Below are 21908 nucleotides of genomic sequence, written 5' to 3' on the forward strand. Positions count from 1 at the left end.
GTGGTTTAATTTATTGATATTTTCCCTTTTGGTTTCTAAATGGCATAATATGCTTATAAAAGGTTTCCTCACATCAAGATTATTTTATATATACTCTTCTCATGCTTTTGTTATAGTTTAACTTTTTTTAACCATGATAAATGAAACAAGAGTTCAACTTTTTAAATTTGTAAATAACTTATTTTAGTATAAGTGAATTAGAATCCAGTCTTTTTTTTTTTTCAGTTTCCACACAAAGCATTGACAGCCTGATTTTTTTTTAATGATCCATTTTAAATTTACTATCTTTATCCCCTAATAAATTTTCATATGCATACTTGAATCTAGCTGAGTTAATCAGTATAACAGTATCTTTCAGACAAACCTGGGAGGTTAAGAGGAAGATTAGATTTGGGAGACAAGATGACGATAAATTAATCTATTTTAGAATGTCACATAAGTAAAATCATACTTTTTTGTACTTAGTTTCTTTTACTCATCATAATGACTTTGAGATTCATTTACACAGTTCATTTCTTTGTATAGCTAAGTAATATTCCACAGTATGGATACACCACAATTTGTTTACCCATTCATCTGCTGATGGATGTTTATGTTGTTTCCAGTTTTAATCTGTTTTGAATTAAGCTGCTGTGAATATTCTTGTGTGAGTCTTTATAAACATGTATTTTATTTCTCTTCGGTAAGCACCTAGAAGTGGAATTACTGGGTCATGGAATAGGTGTATGTTTTTTGTTTGTTTGCTTTTGGTTTTTTTTTTTTTTTTGAGATGGAGTCTCTCTCTGTCACCCAGGCTGGAGTGCAGTGGCACGATCGCAGCTCACTGCAACCTACACCTCCCGGGTTCAAGCAATTCTCCTGCCTCAGCCTCCTGAGTAGCTGGGATTACAGGCACACACCACCACACCCGGCTAATTTTTTTTTTTTTTTTTTTTTAGTAGAGACAGGGTTTCACCATGTTGGTCAGGCTGGTCTCACACTCCTGACCTCATGATCCACCCTCCTTGGCCTCCCAAAGTGCTGGGATTACAGGCGTGAGCCACTGTACCTGGCCGGAATAGGTGTATGTTTAACTTTATTTTATTTTATTCCTTTTTTTTTTTCTTATTGTTCTTATTTCTCTGAGGCATACATGTAACTTTATAAAAACTTTCAATTTTCTAAAGTGGTTGTATCATTTTATACTCCGTCCAGCAATAAGAGTATTCTAGTTATTCAAAATGCTTGTTAGTGAAGGAGTTGAGAATATGCTATCCCAAAATATGCCACCCTGGCATTTTGACTATTTTAAGTTAAAGACACTTAAAAAACAGCAGGCACAAGAAGATCACTGTGACTTTTCTGTTTCTTAAAAGCAGGAGATGACATTCCCACATGAAAGATGCCCTCCCATACTAGAAGTAAAGTAACATTCCTATCACCAAAGACAGGAAGTGAATGCCAGATAATTCTGTACCAACCTTATTAAAATAACTGATCTTCTAGCCTCAAAAATGTAGTTACTTTTTCCCAAGTTAGTACTCTGTCTAATTTGGTGTTGAATTGCAACTCTAACTGCATCTTTGGGTCTTCACTTTCTTAGGAAGGACCCATGCCACATAACGCTTGTATAAAGTAGATTTGTATGCTTTTTTCCTGTTGATCTACCTTAATTTAATTCTTAAGTCTAGCTGAAAAACCCTGAAAAGACAGAAGTAAAATTTGCCTCCCTTATATTATCATTTGATGCTTTCAGTCTTTAACTTTGGCCATTCTGTTACGTATGTAATGGTATCTTCACGTGGTTTTAATTTGCTTCTCTAATGTTGAGCATCTTTTTATGTGCTTATCAGCTATTCTTATATCTTCCTTTTTAAAGTGTTGTCCAGGTCGGGTGTGGTGGCTCATGCCTGTAATCCCAGCACCTCGGGAGGCTGAGGTAGGTGGATCATTTGAGGTCAGGAGCTCGAGCCTGAGCAACCTGGTGAAACCCTGACTCCACTCAAAATACAAAAATTAGCTGGGTGTGGTGGCATACACCTGTAATCCCAGCTACTCGGGAGGCTGAGGCAGGAGAATTGCTTGAACCCGGGAGGCAGAGGTTACAGTGAGCCGAGATCGTGCCACTGCAGTCCAGCCTGGCAGACAGAGTGAGACTCTGTCTCAATAATTAATAAATAAATAAATAGCATTGTATGGCAGATCCACCTGACAGCAATAACTTTAAGCCTACCCTGAGAATGACCCTGTGGTCTAAGAAGAATGTGTGCTTGGAGCTAAAGAATCCAGGAATGGCCAAGGCGAATATTCACTCCTTATCGATGGAGGACATCTGAATCCCTGGTTCATCCCTTGCAACACAAGCTATACAGGTGATGGAGGCCCTTTGTTATGGGTTAAATGGAGGTTGCTAGGTGGAACATGCTAAGTGAAAATGCTATATAAACCATACTTTTTACAAACGGCAGTGGTTCTCCCGTCCAGCCCACTGCCACTGGACTGTCCTTGTATTTAAGTTCCCTCAATAAACCCTATATCTGGTTCATTGTCTCTGGGTCTTTTCTTCAGCCTCTCATACACGATGCCATTCCTGTTGGAGTCAATAGAGGTCTGACATGACAAATGTCTGTTAAAAACTTCTGTCCATTTTAGAACTTGTTTTTTTAAAAATTATCGAGTTGTGGAGTTAATTGCTCTGAATATTAGTCCTTTTCAGATATATATATATATATATATATACATATATATATAGAGAGAGAGAGAGAGAGAGATTTCCCCTCCCAATAGCAAGACCCTGTCTCTAAACACACAAAAAGATTTTTTTAATTAGCTGGTGGTGGTTGTGCACGCCTGTGGTCCTAGCTGCTTGGGAAGCTGAGGCTGTAGAATTACGTGCAGCCCAGGAGTTCCAGGCTGCAGTGAGCTGTGATGGCACCACTGCTCTCCAGCCTGGGTGACAGAGGGAGACCCTGTCTTGAAACAATAAAAATAAATACATTATGCCCAGTTAGCGACTTGGGATCCATCTTGAAAGACTGGCTTTTTCAGGTTCACATTTGTTCACAAATGCAAACACACACAACAATTCTTCATAATTTATATTAATAGATTTCTCTGAATGCCTCTTAGAGTTTACCATGTGCTGTGTGCTCTAAATGAATATAACATTAAAAGTTAGATGATTCTTTTAGTTCAATTCGAATGGCAATTTTTGATGTTCTTAAATTGGTACAGAGCCATAATCCAGAATAGCGGTGCAAAGCTCACTGAGCACATTCATTACCCTTCAAAGTCTTCGAAAACAGATTACTGGGCTTCACTCCTAGAGAATGATTTCATTCCTTAGGTTCTGTGGTGCAGGCAGGTTTGGAAATCACTTATCTAAAAGTCCTTAATGCTTTGTGAAACTTAAGTCCACTCCATCTACCATTTTCTCAGAGGGCAGGGTAGTATTAATGGAAATGACCCGTTGCATTTTACTTCTTGCGTGCTGTTACCACCACCGCCTTTTACTCTCCTTTGAAATAATTAAAAAGCACTCTGGGAAGGGAAAGCACTGCAGAATTTTACTAAACATAATCTGTTGCAATAAGATGTAACTAAATAAAATGACAGAAAACGGTGCCTTTTAGAACAGGAATCAACGGCATGATCTGTGTGCTTTCCAAAAGCGTGGCTCACTCTTCTTCCGCAAGAGAAAACTAAAACCAGTCTTGACAGGAAGTTGTTGGGTTTTTGTTTTTGTTTTTGTTAAATAGTTCTACCAAATAGTTTTGCAAATAGACCCAGGCTTGACTGGCAATTAAACATGAAACTTCTCATTGGGTATTTTCGAGACTACCACGGGGAATCAGCTACCAGCTTACTGCCATGTGGAAAACTGCACGAGATTCCGGGATCGGAATCAAAATGCTAATTTAAAAGGTCAAGTGAAGCTGCGCCTCACGTTTTGGCGTGCCTGCGCTCTCTGCAGGCAGCAGCGAACAAAGACCCAGCAAGAGAAGGCAGAGGCTAAGACCCATCCCGTATCTGCTCTCCTGAAATAATTCTGGAGTCATGCCTGAAATGCCAGAGGACATGGAGCAGGTAAGAACTAGCAATTCAAGAAATGAAGCATTCTAGAGTAAGAGATGCTTTAAAAGCATTCCAGTGAACGCCTGCTAAAAACAGAATTGTTGTGTAAAGAAAATAGAAACGAGAGTCATTCATTTCCTTAAAACATAACCTCGGGACAAGGAAGAATAAGCCAACTTTAGTTACTGACCTAGAGAACCAGGTTATGAAGAACTCAGCTAAGTCTCATTAGCTGACAAGAATAAAATGCAAGACAGAACTGCAGTTTCATTTACCATTTTAAATGCAATTATGTATATAAAGTTTCTACATAAATAAGGTTTTTATCTATAGTTGTGTGTTCCAGATGTTCTTTGTCTTTGTATGAATTTAATCTGCTAACATAACTTTTAGTTTCAGGCTGCTCTCTTTAAATGTATAGACTTCACCACCACACCAAGTTGTACATTGTCTATGTAAGAATGGCGTTGGATTCGCATAGACCCTACCATCATTACAGAAAATGATTAAAAACCATATCCAAACATATGCCCCTAGAACTGTACCCAACTTTTACGGGGAAAGTATCAAGTCAGATTCTCGAAAGTAGCCAAGTTAAACTCTTTCTGTTCCTCAAGACTAGGCTGCTCTGAGAGTCAGAATGCTAATTGCACATGCTTGCCCTTAAACCTTCTTCTCGTTGAAGAAGGAAGAATTAATTTTCTTTTCTCCCATAGAAAGGTAAGATTACATCATGTGTTGCGACTAGAAACTTGAAACCGAATTCCCAGTTTTTAAGAGAGGAGTATTAAGATGATCTTGGCTGCTCCCCCGGCTCTCCTCCCGCCCTCTTCTTTGTTGTCCCGGGATTATACTTGTTTAGCGCTGGGGCAGTCCTCAAGGATTCCCTAAATAATGCTAAACTGATGAACAGTAATAGCCTGTATTTTTTTTAAAAATCGGAACAGAAGAAACCTCAGGCTGTCTTCGATTACTGTTCTAGAGAAACTTATGTTTACACGAGTGAAGAAATGAGTTTTTGTTGGGGGTAGGGGAGAAAGGAAAGTCTCGGTGTTCTGACGTGGAAAAACTTCTTTAAAAGGCTGCTTAGTCTTTAGTTTGAAAATAAAGCAAAAAGGATTAGGAGACGGGGAAAGGCCCTAGGAAAATCCAAGCAGTGGTCACGTTTGTGGGCGACGTTTAGAGCTTGCTATCCTGGGCACACAAGAACCGTTGGACTATTCGGTGCAAAGTTGGCAAATCCTACACGGCCTGTGCCAGGGTTTACTTTCTGCATACATTTCACAGGCGTCCGACCCGGGTGGGGACTTTTTGCGATTTTGAACTGGAAGGGAAATAAGTCGGCATCAGCACTTAGGGCTGATTGACTTTAAAAAGGTGGTAGAACGCCCAGCATTACACGCTGCTGCTTAAAGTCCCGGTGCTTACCAAGGCTGGGCTCGCGTGGCCCAATCCTGCAGTCCCCGAGGCGGTGTTTCTCAAAGGGTGGGCTTGATTCTGGTTAAACCCGTTAAGAAGCCGGACCCTGGGCTCGTTTCTCATTATATAATTATGGGTAAAGTCCAAGGACCTGCGTTTTGAAGAGGTACCTAAGTAATTCATCTTCCTTTCCCCCACAACTTTTTATTTTTAATTAAAAATAGTTTTACATTTTTGAAATCTCACACACAGGTTTTTTTTTAAGCATCCAGGAAGACAAATGGCTCAAACGCCAACCCTTTTCTTTTTATTCCTTGTCTTTTCTAAATCTTTAAAACCCACACCTAGGGCTCTAGAGATGTGTCCATTATGCTCTACCCACCTCCGCCCCCGCCCCCATGACTTTAAAATGCTTTTTATTCTACTTTATATATTGCTCAGTCGATCCTCATGCACTAAGCAGTCTGCAAACTTGAAACTCAAGGCGATGCAGTTCAATCTTTTCCCGAGTCAAGAAAAAATAGAAAAAAAGTAGACGAAAAAAAGCACACAAATAAAATCTCCGAAACAAAACCTGAGTTCGCTGCCTAAGGTCAGGGCCTTTCTTTTGTGTGTAGCTTTAACCACCGGCGCGTGGGCTGGGGGCGGACCGCGCGTGCCCTTCCTCTTTCTGGGGCGTCGGCAGAACGTGGCCAATCAACGGGCGCGGCTATGGCAGCGGAAGCCGGAAGCGGCGAGCGGGGTCGTTCTGGGCCTAGGGAAGGCGGGCCGAGGGCGTCTGAGCTGAGGCCCGCGTCGATCCTGGGTTGGAGGAGGTGGCGGCCGGTGAGGCTGCGGCGTGAAGACGGCGGGCATGGTGGGGCGGGAGAAAGAGCTCTCTATACACTTTGTTCCCGGGAGCTGCCGGCTGGTGGAGGTGAGGGAGTCGGCCTGGGCGTCTCCGGTGGGAGCGGGGGCGCCGAGGGGAACGAGCCGCCGGGGCGCGGGCGGCTTTCCAGGCGTATTCCGCCCGGGTCAGAGCCTCCGGCAAGGAGTGGTCTCACCGCCACCCTCCCAGCCCCGGATCCGAGGGGGGCGCCACCGAGTTTGTTTATCTCGGCGCACACGGGTCAGTGTTTTTTTCTTCCAGCCACTGCGGCAGGAAGCAAGTAGGTGGAGATTTTACTTTCGAGTTCAGTCTCGGCTCCTGACGGCGAAGAGGTTTTTCAGAGTTGTGTCTGTTTTGATTTTGTTTTTCCCCGTTTCTTCATCTTTGGTTCGTATTCCTCGATCTTACAAGTTCGTAGGTTTGAGAAAGAACAGGAAAAGGTGACTTCACACAAATAGCAGTGCTGGAGATGACAACTTACGGAACTCTTTAAGTTATCGGCGCTGTTATGCCCTTGACGGGCTTTACTTTAATCCTCCACTGTGAGATACTGTTATTGCCTCATTTTAGAGATGAGAAAACAGGCATAGAGGGTGAGACATTGGCCCGCGTTCATTCCGTAAGGTTGGAGCCTGGAATTCAGATACAGGTTTGTGTGACTGTCTCGGGCTTTGAACCACTACGGAGTATCCCTGAAGGAAGATTATGATGATGATTGGAAGATCCATCTCTGGTGCCCCTCGCACCCCCGCTCCATCTTGTTCCATTCCACTTAAGGGCTTCCAGCATTAATCTGACAACAGAACATATCCAACCCTGGGGATAAGAACACTGCTAATGCCCAGATCATGTCTTTTGGAGAGAAGAGAGAATATAGGAGATGGCTGTTTTTGTTAATGCAGTTTTCGTGCTTCCAAATGTATTTAGGGTTTAGGGTTTTCAAATCACGTTGGTTCTTTGAGGGTAAAGTTAGGATAAATGGTCTGTTAAACCTCTATGTTCCTAGGTCCTCCAGACGGTGCTGAGTGCATGTATACGTATTGTATGTTTACATTTATATGTATGCATTCGTATGTGTACGTGTGCATATAAAGCTTAATCTACTTTGACAAAAAGAAGTTCAGTATAAAAATGAAAATAGCTTTTCGTGTTTTCCTTCATTAAAAATGAAACAACGAAGAGCTTGGCACAGACTGCTGTCAAAACCTGTAGAATTAAAGCTTACTGACTCATGAGAACGAGAACTGTCTCATAGTTAATGTTAGAGAAGCAGCCTAGAGTGGTTCCTGTTAGTAATACTGTCTGTGGGGCACAGTAGGAGTTAGACCAGTCCCACCTAAGTAGTTAGAGAATCTTAAAAAGTAAAGCCCAGTAATGTTTACTTAAAAGGTCTGTTTCTGGGGAATTAAAAAATAAACATGAAACTGTGCCAAGTTTTAAAGTTTCCAAAAACGACAAGGCATTTACCACTGACATTTAGGGAAGCCCCCCTCCACATATTAGTAATAGTCCATTCTTTACTTTTCTAGGCATTTTTTAGTAGATAGTAATGCAAGTGTGCTACAGTAGAAATCACTGTCCCAGAGAACTGTGTTGGACCACTCAGAAAGAGCCATATATCTCCCATTACCTATACAATTTGGTATCATTGGATTAGATAGAATAATAACAGTAGCTCCACATTTATTTATATGTATTTCATTTTTCAAGAAATTTTTTTTGGTGTCCATAAATCTGGTCCCTTGGAGTGGTTGAATTCCGTACTTCAAAGTTTAGACAATAAGAGGCAGATACGTTTAGAGTAACTTAAACTGATACTAGATCTACTTTCCCCCGTATAATAAAAGTTGAGAAAAAGTAGACTTCAGGCAAAGTATTATCAACTCTTTATTGTGCCTTGAGTGAACTAGATAGCATTTTGTTCTTTCATTCTGAGTTTCTTAAAGTGTTTAGCCATTTCTTCCTTGTGCACAGCTAAAATAATTTATGGAGTGCAGGTCCAAAGTAGTTTTTAGAGAGATATTTCTTTTTCTAAAGAACGAACCAAAAAGCCCCAACAAAACAGTGTAAGAGGCAGAGTACTGTTTATATAGGAGCTCAAAAATAGAGATATTTGTTTAGCATATTTTAAATTTCGGAGTAATGCTTATTCAGAGGAAAAGTTACCTTGTTTAACTGAACGAAATTATTCGGACTCCTTGTGGTAGGAATAATGTGGAAACTGTTAGAAATGTAGAACTTTAAAGCTGAAAGAGCCTTAGTCATTTTGTCTAAATGCCTCCCGCTTGTACCAGTGAGGAATTAGATCAATAGAGATAGAATTAACTTCTTAACACCAGTTTGTGGCAGAACAGATAAAACTGTAATCATTCTTGAAACCAAATATTAGTTCAAAGGATTGAGACAAAATGCAGTGTATTTGACTTGACCAGAGAAGCAAGAAGACTCAGATTCTGGTTCCAGCTTTTTTACTGTAGACAAAACCTTTAACACCGGACTTCTTGTTCCTCGCTTTGGAAATACCTTTTCTAACAAGCTTTTTTTTTTTTTTTTTTTTTCCTTCCCCCTTCTTGCTCTGTCGCCCAGTCTGGAGTGCAGTGGCTCAATCATTGCTCACTACAACCTCTGCCTCCAGGGTTCAAGCGATTCTCCTGCCTCAGTCTCCTAAGTAGCTGAGATTGTAGGCGCCCACCACCATGCCCGACTAGTTTTTGTATTGTTGGTAGAGACAGGGTTTCACCATGTTGGCCAGACTGGTTTTGTACCCCTGACCTCAGGTGATCCGCCCACCTTGGCCTCCCAAAGTGCTGGGATTACAGGTGTGAGCCATGGCACCCGGCCTCAAACTGCTGTTACTAAAAAAACAAAAACAACTAACTATGATTATATACTCATATAACATGTTTTCTTTTTTTTGTTTGAGACGAAGTCTCGCTCTTGTTCCCCAGGCTGGAGTGCAATGGTGCGATCTCAGCTCACTACAGCCTCCGCCTCTCGCGTTCAAGCGATTCTCCTGCCTCAGCCTCCTGAGTAGCCGAGATTACCTAAAATTACCTAAAAAAATATGAAACAGTGTACAGTACCCAGCGGTCGGATGTCAGTGCTGAAGATTTTTATTAAGAGTGAGGATCTGAAGTGCAAGCATTTACTGAAATGGAAATGATACTGCACAACATTCTGTTTGAAAATTAACATGAATAGGCCGGGGGCGCACTGGAGGCCTTACATAGTAACCTAGGGGTATAAGGATACAAAGTTGCATTTTCTCCTGCAACTCCACTTCCTTTTTTAAGTTAAGCCTGTTATATTCCCTAAAGAGCCTTATTCTTCTCTATACTTAACACTGCATCAACTCCAAAATGCTCTTAATTATAATAAGATCATCTGGGCTCTTATTTAGGTTGCACTAAGTTAGCAAAAAATACTGCCAAACTATGACAATTCTTAAGATTTATTTTTTTTAATTCATTTAACAGATGTTAAAATGAAACAAGTGTACTTCACAGAATCAGTGAAGTTCGCAGATCTTAATTCACTGTTTAGTAACTTTTGTGGATTGTATAATGCTTTGGCTTCTATTTCAAGTTCTCTTTTTTAAGGAGGAAAGATACTGTTGTCATTTTGAGAAAGGTAGATGGCGCTTTTTGTTTTGCTTGTATAAAACAGATTTTTATGAAAGCTTTGAACTTTCCTGGAGTTAGAGTACCCTTGTCCTCTAAGTGCAGTCTCCAAATCACAATGATCAGCATCACTTGTTGGGACTGCAAATTATCAAGTCCCACCCCAGACCTTTGTGATCTAAAAGCCCTCCAGGTGATTCTGATGCACACTGAAACCTGAGAACCACTGACCTTGGGAACTGTGGTTACCTGTTCTTTGCTTCCCTACAGTGAACTAAAAAGTGAGAAACTCGGAAGAAACCAAATTCTCTCTTTTATAGTATTTTTTCAGGGATCTTTACAGTATTTACCCTGTGTAAATTGTTTTGTCTGTTGTATCTGTACTAGAATTGGCATGTTTTCTCCTCTTTACAGTTCAATCTTTGTAGAGCTGTTTTCTTGCCAAATTTCAAAGAAAATATTTTGTTGGCTGAAATCCTTGTTTTCATAGATCAATTGGTTTAGAGCCAAGTTTTGCAACGCAGCCTGAATGAAATTGCTTTCAACTTTTAAAATGTCTTGAAATTGGTTAAACTAAGGAAAAATAATCCTAAGAATTTACCTTTATACTATCTTTCCCTGTTAGTCTTTTCATTTTAGGTTTTTGATATGCTAGAAATACTTGATTTTGGTGTCTTTTATTTTTTTTTTTAAATGTATGTATTCGGCTAAGTCATTTAATTGAGCTAAGGGCTTTAAACAGTCTTTGGTTATTGTATATGTATTTAAAGTTTTTGGTAGCTCAGAATTAGGTGACTATAACAACTCTTGAGATAAATAACTGGTTTGTTTTTTTAATAGTAAAAGTTGACTTTATTGAAGATCCTGGTGGGAAACTTGGTGTTACCCGTCTTGGGAAGAAGGGACATTTTTGGAACTATGCTTGGAAACATAGAACTTAAATTGTTTCCTAAATAATGGTTCTTTTTCATTTGTGTGTGTAGGAATTTATTTGTTTCACAGTAGCAACACAGATCTGCTTAAAATATTTTTTCTTATCCTTTGTGTTTATTAATTTTAGCTTTTTGTTTTGGAGATGGAGTCTCGCTCTTGTTACCTAGGCTGGAGTGCAGTGGCGCGCTCTTGGCTCATTGCAACCTCCGCCTCCCGGGTTCAAGCAATTCTCCTGCCTCAGCCTCCCGAGTAGCTGGGATTACAGGCGCCTGCGACCACGCCTGACTAATTTTTTTGTATTTTTAGAAGAGGTGGGGTTTCACGGTGTTGGCCAGGCTGGTCTTGAACTTCTGACCTCAGGTGATCTGCCCAGCTCGGCCTCCCAAAGCACTGAGATTACAGGCATGAGCCACTGCGCCTGGCCAATTTTAACTGTTCTATGTAGGTAAATTTAGGGTTAACTAAGGAACATTTACCAATTTGGTTAAACTTAGAAAGCATTTAAGTGTTGTAAGGACCAAGTTTTTTTTCCTCCTCATAAATTCCTTTGAAATGTTGATTAATTCTCTACCTTGGGTCCATCAGAGTATGATAAATCGTTGAGACTTGAAAGAATATTTGGGATTAAAATCTGAAGACCAGAAATGTCAGCTTGTAAATATATTGGCAGATTTGACCCAAATACTAATCAGGCCTTAAAATAGGTAAACTTAAAACACATTTCTCTCTAGATACTCAAAGAGCACCTTCAGTCATAGCTATAGGAGCAAGACAAATTGTAAAGTCTTATAAACTGAAAAATGTAATGTTATTTACTATTTAGGTACTTGGAGCAAAAGTATAAAAAAAGTTGCTGTTTATTCATTTGGGCATTGTCAATCATAAAACTAGGATTTTCTGTTAACATAGGAAATATAAATCTACATAATTCCTTGCATATCATCTTGTGTTCTTTTCCTTGGGAAAGATTATTATAACTTTTTTTTAATTAAAAAAAAATTTTTTTTTTGAGACAGGGTCTCACTCTGTCCCCCAGACTGGAGTGCATGTCATGATCTTTGCTTATTACAGCCTCGATCTCCCAGACTGAAGTGATCCTCCCACCCCAGCCTCCCAAGTAGCTAGGACTACAGGCATGCACCACCTGTAGCTCAGCTAATTTTTGCTTTTTTTTTTTCTTTTGTAAGGATGGGATTTCACCATGTTGCCCAGGCTGCTCTCGAACTCCTGGGCCCAGGTGATCCATCCGCCTTGGCCTCCCAAAGTGCTGGGATTGAAGGCATGAGCCACCATGCCTGGCAAAAACTTTTTCTTAAGGGATACAGTTTTTTATATGGTTTGATTAATCATTGTTCTAACTTTATTTATTACATTTTTAAGTATATTTTCTTTTTATTTTAAAAATTTATTTTTAAAAATATAAAGTATATTTTTACTTTTTTTTTTGTATTGAGACAGGGGTCTCACTATGTTACCCAGGCTGGTCTCAAACTCCTGGGCCCAATGGATCTGCCTGCCTCGCATTCCCAAAGTGTTGGAATTACTCTAACTTAACTTTAGCATTGGCTTGCAGATATGGGACATGAACCGAAATACGTAGAATTAAGAAATTTAGGGAACAACGATGGTGACTAATTTATTTGAGAGAATTATTTTCAAAGTTAGTAACTCTTTCTTTCCCCCTTCACCTTTTAGGAGGAAGTTAATATCCCTAATAGGAGGGTTCTGGTTACTGGTGCCACTGGGCTTCTTGGCAGAGCTGTACACAAGGAATTTCAGCAGAATAATTGGCATGCTGTTGGCTGTGGTTTTAGAAGAGCAAGACCAAAATTTGAACAGGTTAATCTGTTGGATTCTAATGCAGTTCATCACATCATTCATGATTTTCAGGTATGATTTAGGTTATTTTAGCGTACACATGAACAATATTAAGAATTGTCTGGATGATATAGAAAATATCCTTGCCCTCAAGGAAATTACTGTGCTTGAAAGCGCTAAAGCTCTAACTTATTATGCAGTAGCATTTTTTTCAGTTAGTATGACATGGCATATGTAATCCTTAAAGTTAAATTTTGACGCGTTGACAAAGACAAATATGAAGCATTTTGTAAAAAGCTTAATGTTTATAGAGTGCCTTCTAAGTAATACTTTCTCTGCAGATGGTTTTCAGATGTTACTGTAAACCTCACAACACTACAAAATAGTTATGTTCATTTTAGAGCTGAGAAAGCAGGGTCAGGTGTTTGGTATCACTGATACTATTCTTCCTTTGACATGGATTTATTAGATACTTAAATCATGTTAATTGCATTAATGATAGCTCTTTCCTCCTGTCCAAATTGGGGGATAAAACTTGTTTTGATTTAGAAACACTTTTGTTTTGGCCGGGCGCGGTGGCTCAAGCCTGTAATCCCAGCACTTTGGGAGGCCGAGGCGGGTGGATCACGAGGTCAGGAGATCGAGACCATCCTGGCTAACATGGTGAAACCCCGTCTCTACTAAAAATACAAAAAACTAGCCGGGCATGGTGGCGGGCGCCTGTAGTCCCAGCTACTCGGAGGCTGAGGCGGGAGAATGGCGTGAACCCGGGAGGTGGAGCTTGCATTGAGCCGAGATCGCGCCACTGCACTCCAGCCTGGGCGACAGAGCGAGACTCCGTCTCAAAAAAAAAAAAAAAGAAACACTTTTGTTTTAATCTGTTCTGTTTTTGTTTTTGAGACGTAGTCTTGCTCTGTTGCCCAGGCTGGAGTCCAGTGGTGGAGTTTCAGCTCACTGCAGCCTCCGCCTCCCAGGGTTCAAGCAGTTCTCCTGCCTCAGCTTCCTGAGTACCTGAGACTACAGGTCTGCGCAACCACACCTGGCTAATTTTTGTATTTCTAGTGGAGATGGGGTTTCACCATGTTGGCCAGGCTGGTCTTGAACTCCTGACCTCAAGTGATCCGCCCTCGGCCTCCCAAAGTGCTGGGATTATAGGTTTGAGCCACCACGCCCAGCCTAGAAACACAGTTGTTTTATTTTCAAAGGGGGTCTCACTCTGTCGCCCAGCGTGGAGTACGACAGATCGATCATAGCCCACCGTAGCCCTGAGTGCCTTGACTCAGGTGATCCTTCTGCCTCAGCCTCCACAACCGTTAAAACTAAAGGCTCACACCACCATGCCTGGCTGATTTTTAATTTTTTTTGTAGAGATTGAGTACCACTATGTTGCCCAGTCTTACCTTGAACTCCTGGCCTCAAGCAGTCTCTTACCTCAGCCTCCCAAAGTGTTGGAATTACATGCATGAGCCATCACACCAGAATAAAAATACAGTAGTTGACAGTTATTTTTCTGGTTTGTGTCTACATATTATGAAATACTCTTTTCAGTCCCTATAAATATTTTAAGTTTGAACCTTGCAGGGAAAAGAAGCAGCTTGACAGAATTACATTAGAAATTACAATGATTTATTCTTAGTTGAAGGAATGTTGATTTAATGCACATTTTTCTCTGAATTAATTTTAAGAAGGCTGTAATACCTCTTTCATTTTATTTTGAGTTAAAAAGACGTCAATGCTTAACTTCCAGCCCCATGTTATAGTGCATTGTGCAGCAGAGAGAAGACCAGATGTTGTAGAAAATCAGCCAGATGCTGCCTCTCAACTTAATGTGGATGCTTCTGGGAATTTAGCAAAGGAAGCAGGTAATGATGACTTTATAAAATTTTCATAAAATATTAAGTGATTGCTGAGTTTTTAAAAATTAAAATTTTGTAGATGGTTATTCGTTTTTATATATCATGAAAAACCATTCTAAATTCCATGAAAGAGTAATGTCATCTAAAAATTTAATGGATTTGTCTTATTTTTTTTTGTAGCTGCTGTTGGAGCATTTCTTATCTACATTAGCTCAGATTATGTATTTGATGGAACAAATCCACCTTACAGAGAGGAAGACATACCAGCTCCCCTAAATTTGTATGGCAAAACAAAATTAGATGGAGAAAAGGCTGTCCTGGAGAACAATTTAGGTAAGATGTAATCTCTTTAGCCCCTGATTGTTTTTTAACACTTTAAAAATCTTTTATACTTATACATATAAATGTTTTTAAATTTAAAATGTTAATCAATGAATATGACTCATTAGAGAAAATTAAAATATATTTAATAAAAAAATAAAAAATTCTAAGAGATAACTACGTGAATCCTTCAAGACAGTTTCCACTATCAGTGTTTACATATTCATCTTTACACATAGAAAACAAGTCAGGTAATGCAAGCTTTTGTAACTTATTTTCAGAAAACAGGGCAGTATAATAGAGTGAGATATTCTGTTATATGTATATGTATTCTTTTATATGTAATTCTGTTAATACATATATGTATTTTGTTTTTATGTATTCTGTTATATGTGTTAGCATTCTGTTATATGTATGGTGTTTCTTTTTTCCTGTATGTGAGTTTGTGTATAATACACATCTTATGTAAAAAGTATACACTCCTTAGAAAAAATGTAAATTTACTAAGAATAAAAATTCTCATAAATGCTGCCTCAGAGAGAGAAACACCAAATGTGATTAAGTGTGGAAGCATTTTTATATATTTTCAAAAAATGTATGCATGTTGTTTCATAACCTGTTTTTTTCTCCCTCAACATCTTTGCATTTCAGTACAAGTGGAGCGAGCTCTGGGATATCTTACTCCTATCAGTGGCTGCATAGAACTTAATTTAATGAGCCCCTGCACTAAAACTACTGCCTTAGACTGTACTATGGCCTTGAGAAGCAGCCCTAGCATAGAATACCTTACTAATGGACATTTAGGTTTTTTTTTAAGTTTTCTTGTATCACAAATTATTCTGTCGAAATCATCCTTGAATACATTGTCTCAGTTTATTTCATGCTGCTATAACAGAATACCAACAACTCAGTAATTTATAAAGAACAGAAATTTGTTTCACACAGTACTAGAGGCTGAGAAGTCCAAGATCAAGGTGTGAGGATCTTTCTTGCCCTCAAGAGGGCAGGAATGCTGTGTTCTCACATGGCAGAAGAGCAGAAAGGGATGTGCTCCTTCCTTCAAGCCCTTTTATAATGGCATTGATCTATTCATGAGAGCAGAGCGCTGATGACCACCTAAACACCTCCCAAAATGCCCCACCTCCCAACACTGTTGCTTCATGGATTAAGTTTCAACATGGATTTTTGGAGAGGACAAAAGCATTCAAACCATAGCAATATCTAAGTTCTCTTGTCATATAATTTAAAAGAAAATGTTTGATTTGCAGTTAAAATGTTATTGTATACCATCAGCAGGGACCATTATATAATCTAAATATTAATGAGTGGTTGTAAAACTAATGTGAACGCTTATATACCCTTCACATAGATTCACAAATTTTAATGTTTTGTCACATTTGTTTTATACGTATGCTTTTGCCAGACCCATTGATAATTAGTTGAATTTCATCTCCAGATACTTTACCTTTTATCTTCTAACACCAAGAATGTTCTTTAAATAATTACAATGCAGTTATCATACATTGGAAACTTAACATTAATATGATACTGTAATCAAATACAAATCTATGTAGGAATTTTCTCATTTATGCCAAAAATGTCCTTTATTGCTTTTATTTTTTAATGTAGCATCCAAAGACTATTAATTGCACTTAGTTGTCATGATAGGTTTTATTTTTAATGATCATAATAATGTAGGATTTTTATATATAAAAACTAGTCCAAATGACAGAAGATACTTAGCAAATGTGTTTTTGAGTTTTCTTCTTTTTTTGTTTTTTGAGACAGGGTCTCAGTCGCCTGGGCTGGAGTGCAGTGGAACACAGCTCACTATAGCCTTGACCTCCTTGGCTTAAACGATCCTCCCACCACGAATGGCTAATATTTTTACATTTTGTAGAGATGAGGTCTCACTATGTTGCCCAGGCTCATCTCGAACTCCTGGGCTCAAGTAGTCCTCCTGCCTTGGCCTCCCAAGTGCTGGAACTACAGGCATGAGCCCCACCACACTCAGCCTTTGACTGTTTTTAATTTTATTTTTGAGGCAGGGTCTCACTCTGTTGCCCAGGCTAGAGTACAGTGTTGCAATCATGGCTCATTGCAGCCTCGAACTTCCAGGCTCAAGAGATCCTCTTGCCTCACTCAGCCTCCCAAGTAGTTGGGACTACAGGTGTGTGCCACCATGCTCAGCTAATTTTCATTTTAATTTTTTGTAGAGACAATTTTTGCTATGATGCCCAGGCTGATCTTGAACTCGTGGCCTCAAGTGATCCTTCTGCCTTGGCCTCCCAAAGTGCTAGCATTATAGGCATGAGCCACTGCGCCTGGCCTTGACTATTTTTACATTGCATTGTCACAAGTGAGCTGTGTCATTATGCTTTTTTTAAATTAAAAGGCAAGGTTTCTACTTTGATATTATTTAAATCCACACCCTTGTATCTTACATCAAAATTTAAGAGCCAGTCAGCTTTAAAATATTTGTTTTTATTCTTCTCTAGGAGCTGCTGTTTTGAGGATTCCTATTCTGTATGGGGAAGTTGAAAAGCTCGAAGAAAGTGCTGTGACTGTTATGTTTGATAAAGTGCAGTTCAGCAACAAGTCAGCAAACATGGATCACTGGCAGCAGAGGTTCCCCACACATGTCAAAGATGTGGCCACTGTGTGCCGGCAGCTAGCAGAGAAGAGAATGCTGGTAAGAAGGATTCCTGAGACCTGTCTTAGCGAAGGTCCACTTTGTCTTTTCCATGCTTGAACTTTCATAGCTATACTTGGAGTGTTACTGAGTGAAAGCCGGAAGTGCTTTTTAAAAACTATTAGACCAAATAAAAGTGGTTTATATATAGTACACTGTATTCATGAAGAATAAAAATAGTATGCTCTTCTATCTGCATTTATTTCTTAGGTACTATGGACCCCATCATTTCTTTTATTGCAAAGTGTTAGAAAACTTCAAAATAATCACCTAATGTCTGTTAAGAAGGTACTCTTTGGGGGCTGGGCATGGTGGCTCACACCTGTAATCCCAGCACATTTGAAAAAGTTAGTATTAAATATAATATCCATACAAAGAAAGATGAGACTGATTTAGTTTAGAATATTAATAGGATGACCACAGTTTTTTAATATATGAGAATTATATTTTGTAATACATAACATGACAATATTTAAGAAAGTTTAGCTCAACTTGAATGGTTCTATTAAGTTTTTGTTTTAGGGTAATTAAAAATACTCATTAAATTGGACTGTTTTTATAAAAATCTGTAATCACATTTTATATTCCCACCAATTAAGTAAAACTGGAGCCTTTTTTTGATTTTAAAAATTCTTAAGGTTTAAATTCCAGAAATTGCTCTTTTGTGTTTTGCTGGGAGTATTAGTAGGAATTTGATTTTAGATATCTTGGTGAGAGCTTTCCAGAAAAAGAGGGTTGCATTTTAGTTCCTAGACCTTATTCTAAATAAGCTTTTTTGTCAAACCTCTTATTCTACTCAACTCAAAAAGTTGAAACTATTGAATTCATTGTGTCATTGTTCTTAGGATCCATCAATTAAGGGAACCTTTCACTGGTCTGGCAATGAACAGATGACTAAGTATGAAATGGCGTGTGCAATTGCAGATGCCTTCAACCTCCCCAGCAGTCACTTAAGACCTGTAAGTACATGGCTTTAAAAACCTTCTCTAGATCCATCGCTATGGTATATATTATTGCTGTGTTGGGTAACTTCATTTCTCAGCACTAATCAAAGTGAACTTTGCTTGTATGCTGGCTGTTCATAGTGCTGCTTTTCTCAAAATTATCATCTATAGAGAAGATCATGAGTATTGAAGTTTGTAGAAAATGTATTATTGTCTTGATCGTGACAGGCATTTGGTTTATTTTTCCAGGGACTATCAAACCAGATTTCTTACGCTAAGAGCAAAAATGAGTAGCAAATATAAAACCTCAAAATGGCCAGGCGCAATGGCTCATGCCTGTAATCCCAACACTTTGGGAGGCTGAGGCAGGAGGATCCCTTGAGCCCAGGAGTTTGAGACTAGCCTGGGCAGTGGAGGGAGATCTCATCTCTGTTTAAAAATATATACATATTAAAAAAAAAGGTCGGGGGGAACAAAGCCCTCAAATATAACCTTTCACTTACTTTTGATTTTTTTGTTTATCTTTCTTTAAAGATTACTGACAGCCCTGTCCTAGGAGCACAGCGTCCAAGAAATGCTCAGCTTGACTGCTCCAAATTGGAGACCTTGGGCATTGGCCAACGAACACCATTTCGAATTGGAATCAAAGAATCACTTTGGCCTTTCCTCATTGACAAGAGATGGAGACAAACGGTCTTTCATTAGTTTATTTGTGTTGGGTTTTTTGTTTTTTTTTTTTTAATGAAAAGTATAGTATGTGGCACTTTTTAAAGAACAAAGGAAATAGTTTTGTATGAGTACTTTAATTGTGACTCTTAGGATCTTTCAGGTAAATGATGCTCTTGCACTAGTGAAATTGTCTAAAGAAACTAAAGGGCAATGTTGCCCTGTTTGCAGTAATTTTTCTTTTTATCATTTTGTTTGTCCTGGCTAAACTTGGAGTTTGAGTATAGTAAATTATGATCCTTAAATCTTTGAGAGCCAGGATGAAGCAGATCTGCTGTAGACTTTTCAGATGAAACGCATTGTTCATTCTCATAACCTCCATATTTTCAGGATTTTTGAAGCTGTTGACCTTTTCATGTTGATTATTTTAAATTGTGTGAAATGGTATAAAAATCATTGGTGTTCATTATTTGCTTTGCTTGAGCTCAGATCAAAATGTTTGAAGAAAGGAACTTTATTTTTGCAAGTTACGTACAGTTTTTATGCTTGAGATAGTTCAACATGTTATGTATATTGGAACTTCTACAGTTTGATGCTTCCTGCTTTTATAGCAGTTTATGGGGAGCACTTGAAAGAGCGTGTGTACATGTATTTTTTTCCTAGGCAAACATTGAATGCAAACGTGTATTTTTTTAATATAAATATATAACTGTCCTTTTCATCCCATGTCGCCGCTAAGTGATATTTCATATGTGTGGTTATACTCATAATAATGGGCCTTGTAAGTCTTTTCACCGTTCATGAATAATAATAAATGTGTACTGCTGGCATGTAATGCTTAGTTTTCTTGTATTTACTTACCTTTTTAAATGTAAGGACCAAACTTCTAAACGAATTAATTCTTTTGTTGCTTTAATTTTTAAAAATTACATTCTTCTGATGTAACATCTGATACATACAAAAGAATATAGTTTAGTATATATTGAATAAAACACAATAAAATTAACACTTGATCCAGAATGTGAACTTACCACCCCATCCTAGAATGTTAGATACTGTATCTATTTGTGCCAACTGATTTTTTTTAACTAAAAATTAATAGCTATATAATCTTGTTATATAGTTGACCCTTGAACAGTATGGGTTTAGGGGCATCAACCTTGCACAGTCTAAAATCCACTATAATTCTTGACTCCCCAAATACTTAGTAAAAACCTGTTGACCAGAAGCCTTACTGATAAACATAGTCGATTAACATATTTCTATCTTCTGTGTACTATATACTATATTCTTAAAGTAACCTAGAGAAAATAAATGTTAGGAAAATCTCAGGGAAGGGAAAGTATATTTATTCATTAAGTGGAAGTAGATCATCATAAAGTTCTTTTTTTTTTTTTTTTGAGACAGGGTCTCGCTATGTCGCCCAGGCTGGAGTGCAGTGGTGCATTCTCAGCTCACTGCAACCTCCGTCTCCTGGGTTCACACGATTCTCCTCCCTCAGCCACTCAAGTAGCTGGGATTACAGGCGCCTGTCACCACGCCCATCTGAGTTTTGTATTTTTAGTAGAGATGAGGCTTTGCCATGTTGGTTAGGCTGGTCTCAAACTCCTGCCCTCAAGCAATCCACCTGCCTCGGCCTCAAAAATGTTGGCACTACAGGCGTGAGCCACCACACCTGGCCTGGATCGTAACAAAGTTCTTTATTCTTATCTTCATATTGAGTAGGCTGAGAAAATTAACTGGGGAAATTTTACTGATACCCGGGTCCTACCCTGGGCTTACTGACATACATTTTGGTAATTGAGGCCTATTAATTCATTTTTAGATGTCTTCCAGGTGGTTCTAAGGTTGCCAGTCTGGCATCGCATTTGGCAACCACTAAATTAAAGCATTTTGTTTTATATTTTAAGTTAACTACATTTCATATAGTGCAAAATTAAGTTTCAGAGAGTAGAAAGTGTAATTCTTCTCTAGCCACCCATTTTTCATCTGTGGAAGAAATCGATGTAGATCAGTTCCTTGCATACATTTCTAGAGGTACTCTGCATATGGAAGAATGTAATCACAAAACACATGTGTCCATGCTCTCACTCTGCCCTCACAAAGAATAACATACAATTCTCTGAAGTTTTTTTCATTTGGAATTTGTTGTATATTATAAAGAATGTCCTTTTTTTTTTGAGAGGGAGTCTTGCTCTATAGCCGGGCTGGAGTGCAGTGGCGTGATCTCAGCTCGCTGCAACCTCCAACTCCCTGGTTCAAGCGATTCTCTCCTGCCTCAGCCTCCCGAGTAGCTAGGATTACAGGCACGCGCCGCTACACCCAGCTAATTTTTTTATATGTTTAGTAGAGATGGGGTGTCACCATGTTGGCCAGGATGGTTTCGATCTCCTGACCTCATGATCCGCCCACCTCGGTCTTCCAAAGTGCTGGGATTACAGGCATGAGCCACCGTGCCCAGCCAAGAATGTCCTTTTTTAAAAACTTAATTTAAAAATTTCAATCTTGCAGAAAAGTTGCCACGATAGCGTAAAGAATGCTTATATTGGCCGGGCGTGGTGGCTCAAGCCTGTAATCCCAGCACTTTGGGAGGCCGAGGCGGGCGGATCACGAGGTCAGGAGATCGAGACTGTCCTGGCTAACACAGTGAAGCCCCGTCTCTACTAAAAAATACAAAAAACTAGCTGGGCGAAGTGGCGGGCGCCTGCCTGTAGTCCC

At 39.1% G+C, this 21908-nt stretch overlaps 1 protein-coding gene across 2 annotated transcripts; it reads left to right on the forward strand.

Annotated features, from left to right (window-relative positions):
* The first annotated feature begins 3708 nt into the window (after positions 1 to 3708).
* On the forward strand, positions 3709 to 20210 carry MAT2B (methionine adenosyltransferase 2B). Of its 2 annotated transcripts, none has more exons than XM_025388960.1 (7): positions 3709 to 4065; positions 12589 to 12783; positions 14459 to 14573; positions 14748 to 14900; positions 17387 to 17580; positions 18426 to 18539; positions 19059 to 20210. In XM_025388960.1, exons 1-7 carry the CDS (start codon positions 4036 to 4038, stop codon positions 19227 to 19229), a joined length of 972 nt encoding a protein of 323 aa, XP_025244745.1. In that variant the 5' UTR covers positions 3709 to 4035; the 3' UTR covers positions 19230 to 20210. The 2 variants fall into 2 exon arrangements, with proteins under 2 accessions (XP_025244745.1, XP_025244743.1); XM_025388958.1 differs by lacking the exon at positions 3709 to 4065 and adding an exon at positions 6167 to 6388.
* Positions 20211 to 21908: the final 1698 nt, after the last annotated feature.

Source organism: Theropithecus gelada, chromosome 6 (assembly GCF_003255815.1).
Source record: "Theropithecus gelada isolate Dixy chromosome 6, Tgel_1.0, whole genome shotgun sequence".
Taxonomy (NCBI): Eukaryota; Metazoa; Chordata; class Mammalia; order Primates; family Cercopithecidae; genus Theropithecus; species Theropithecus gelada.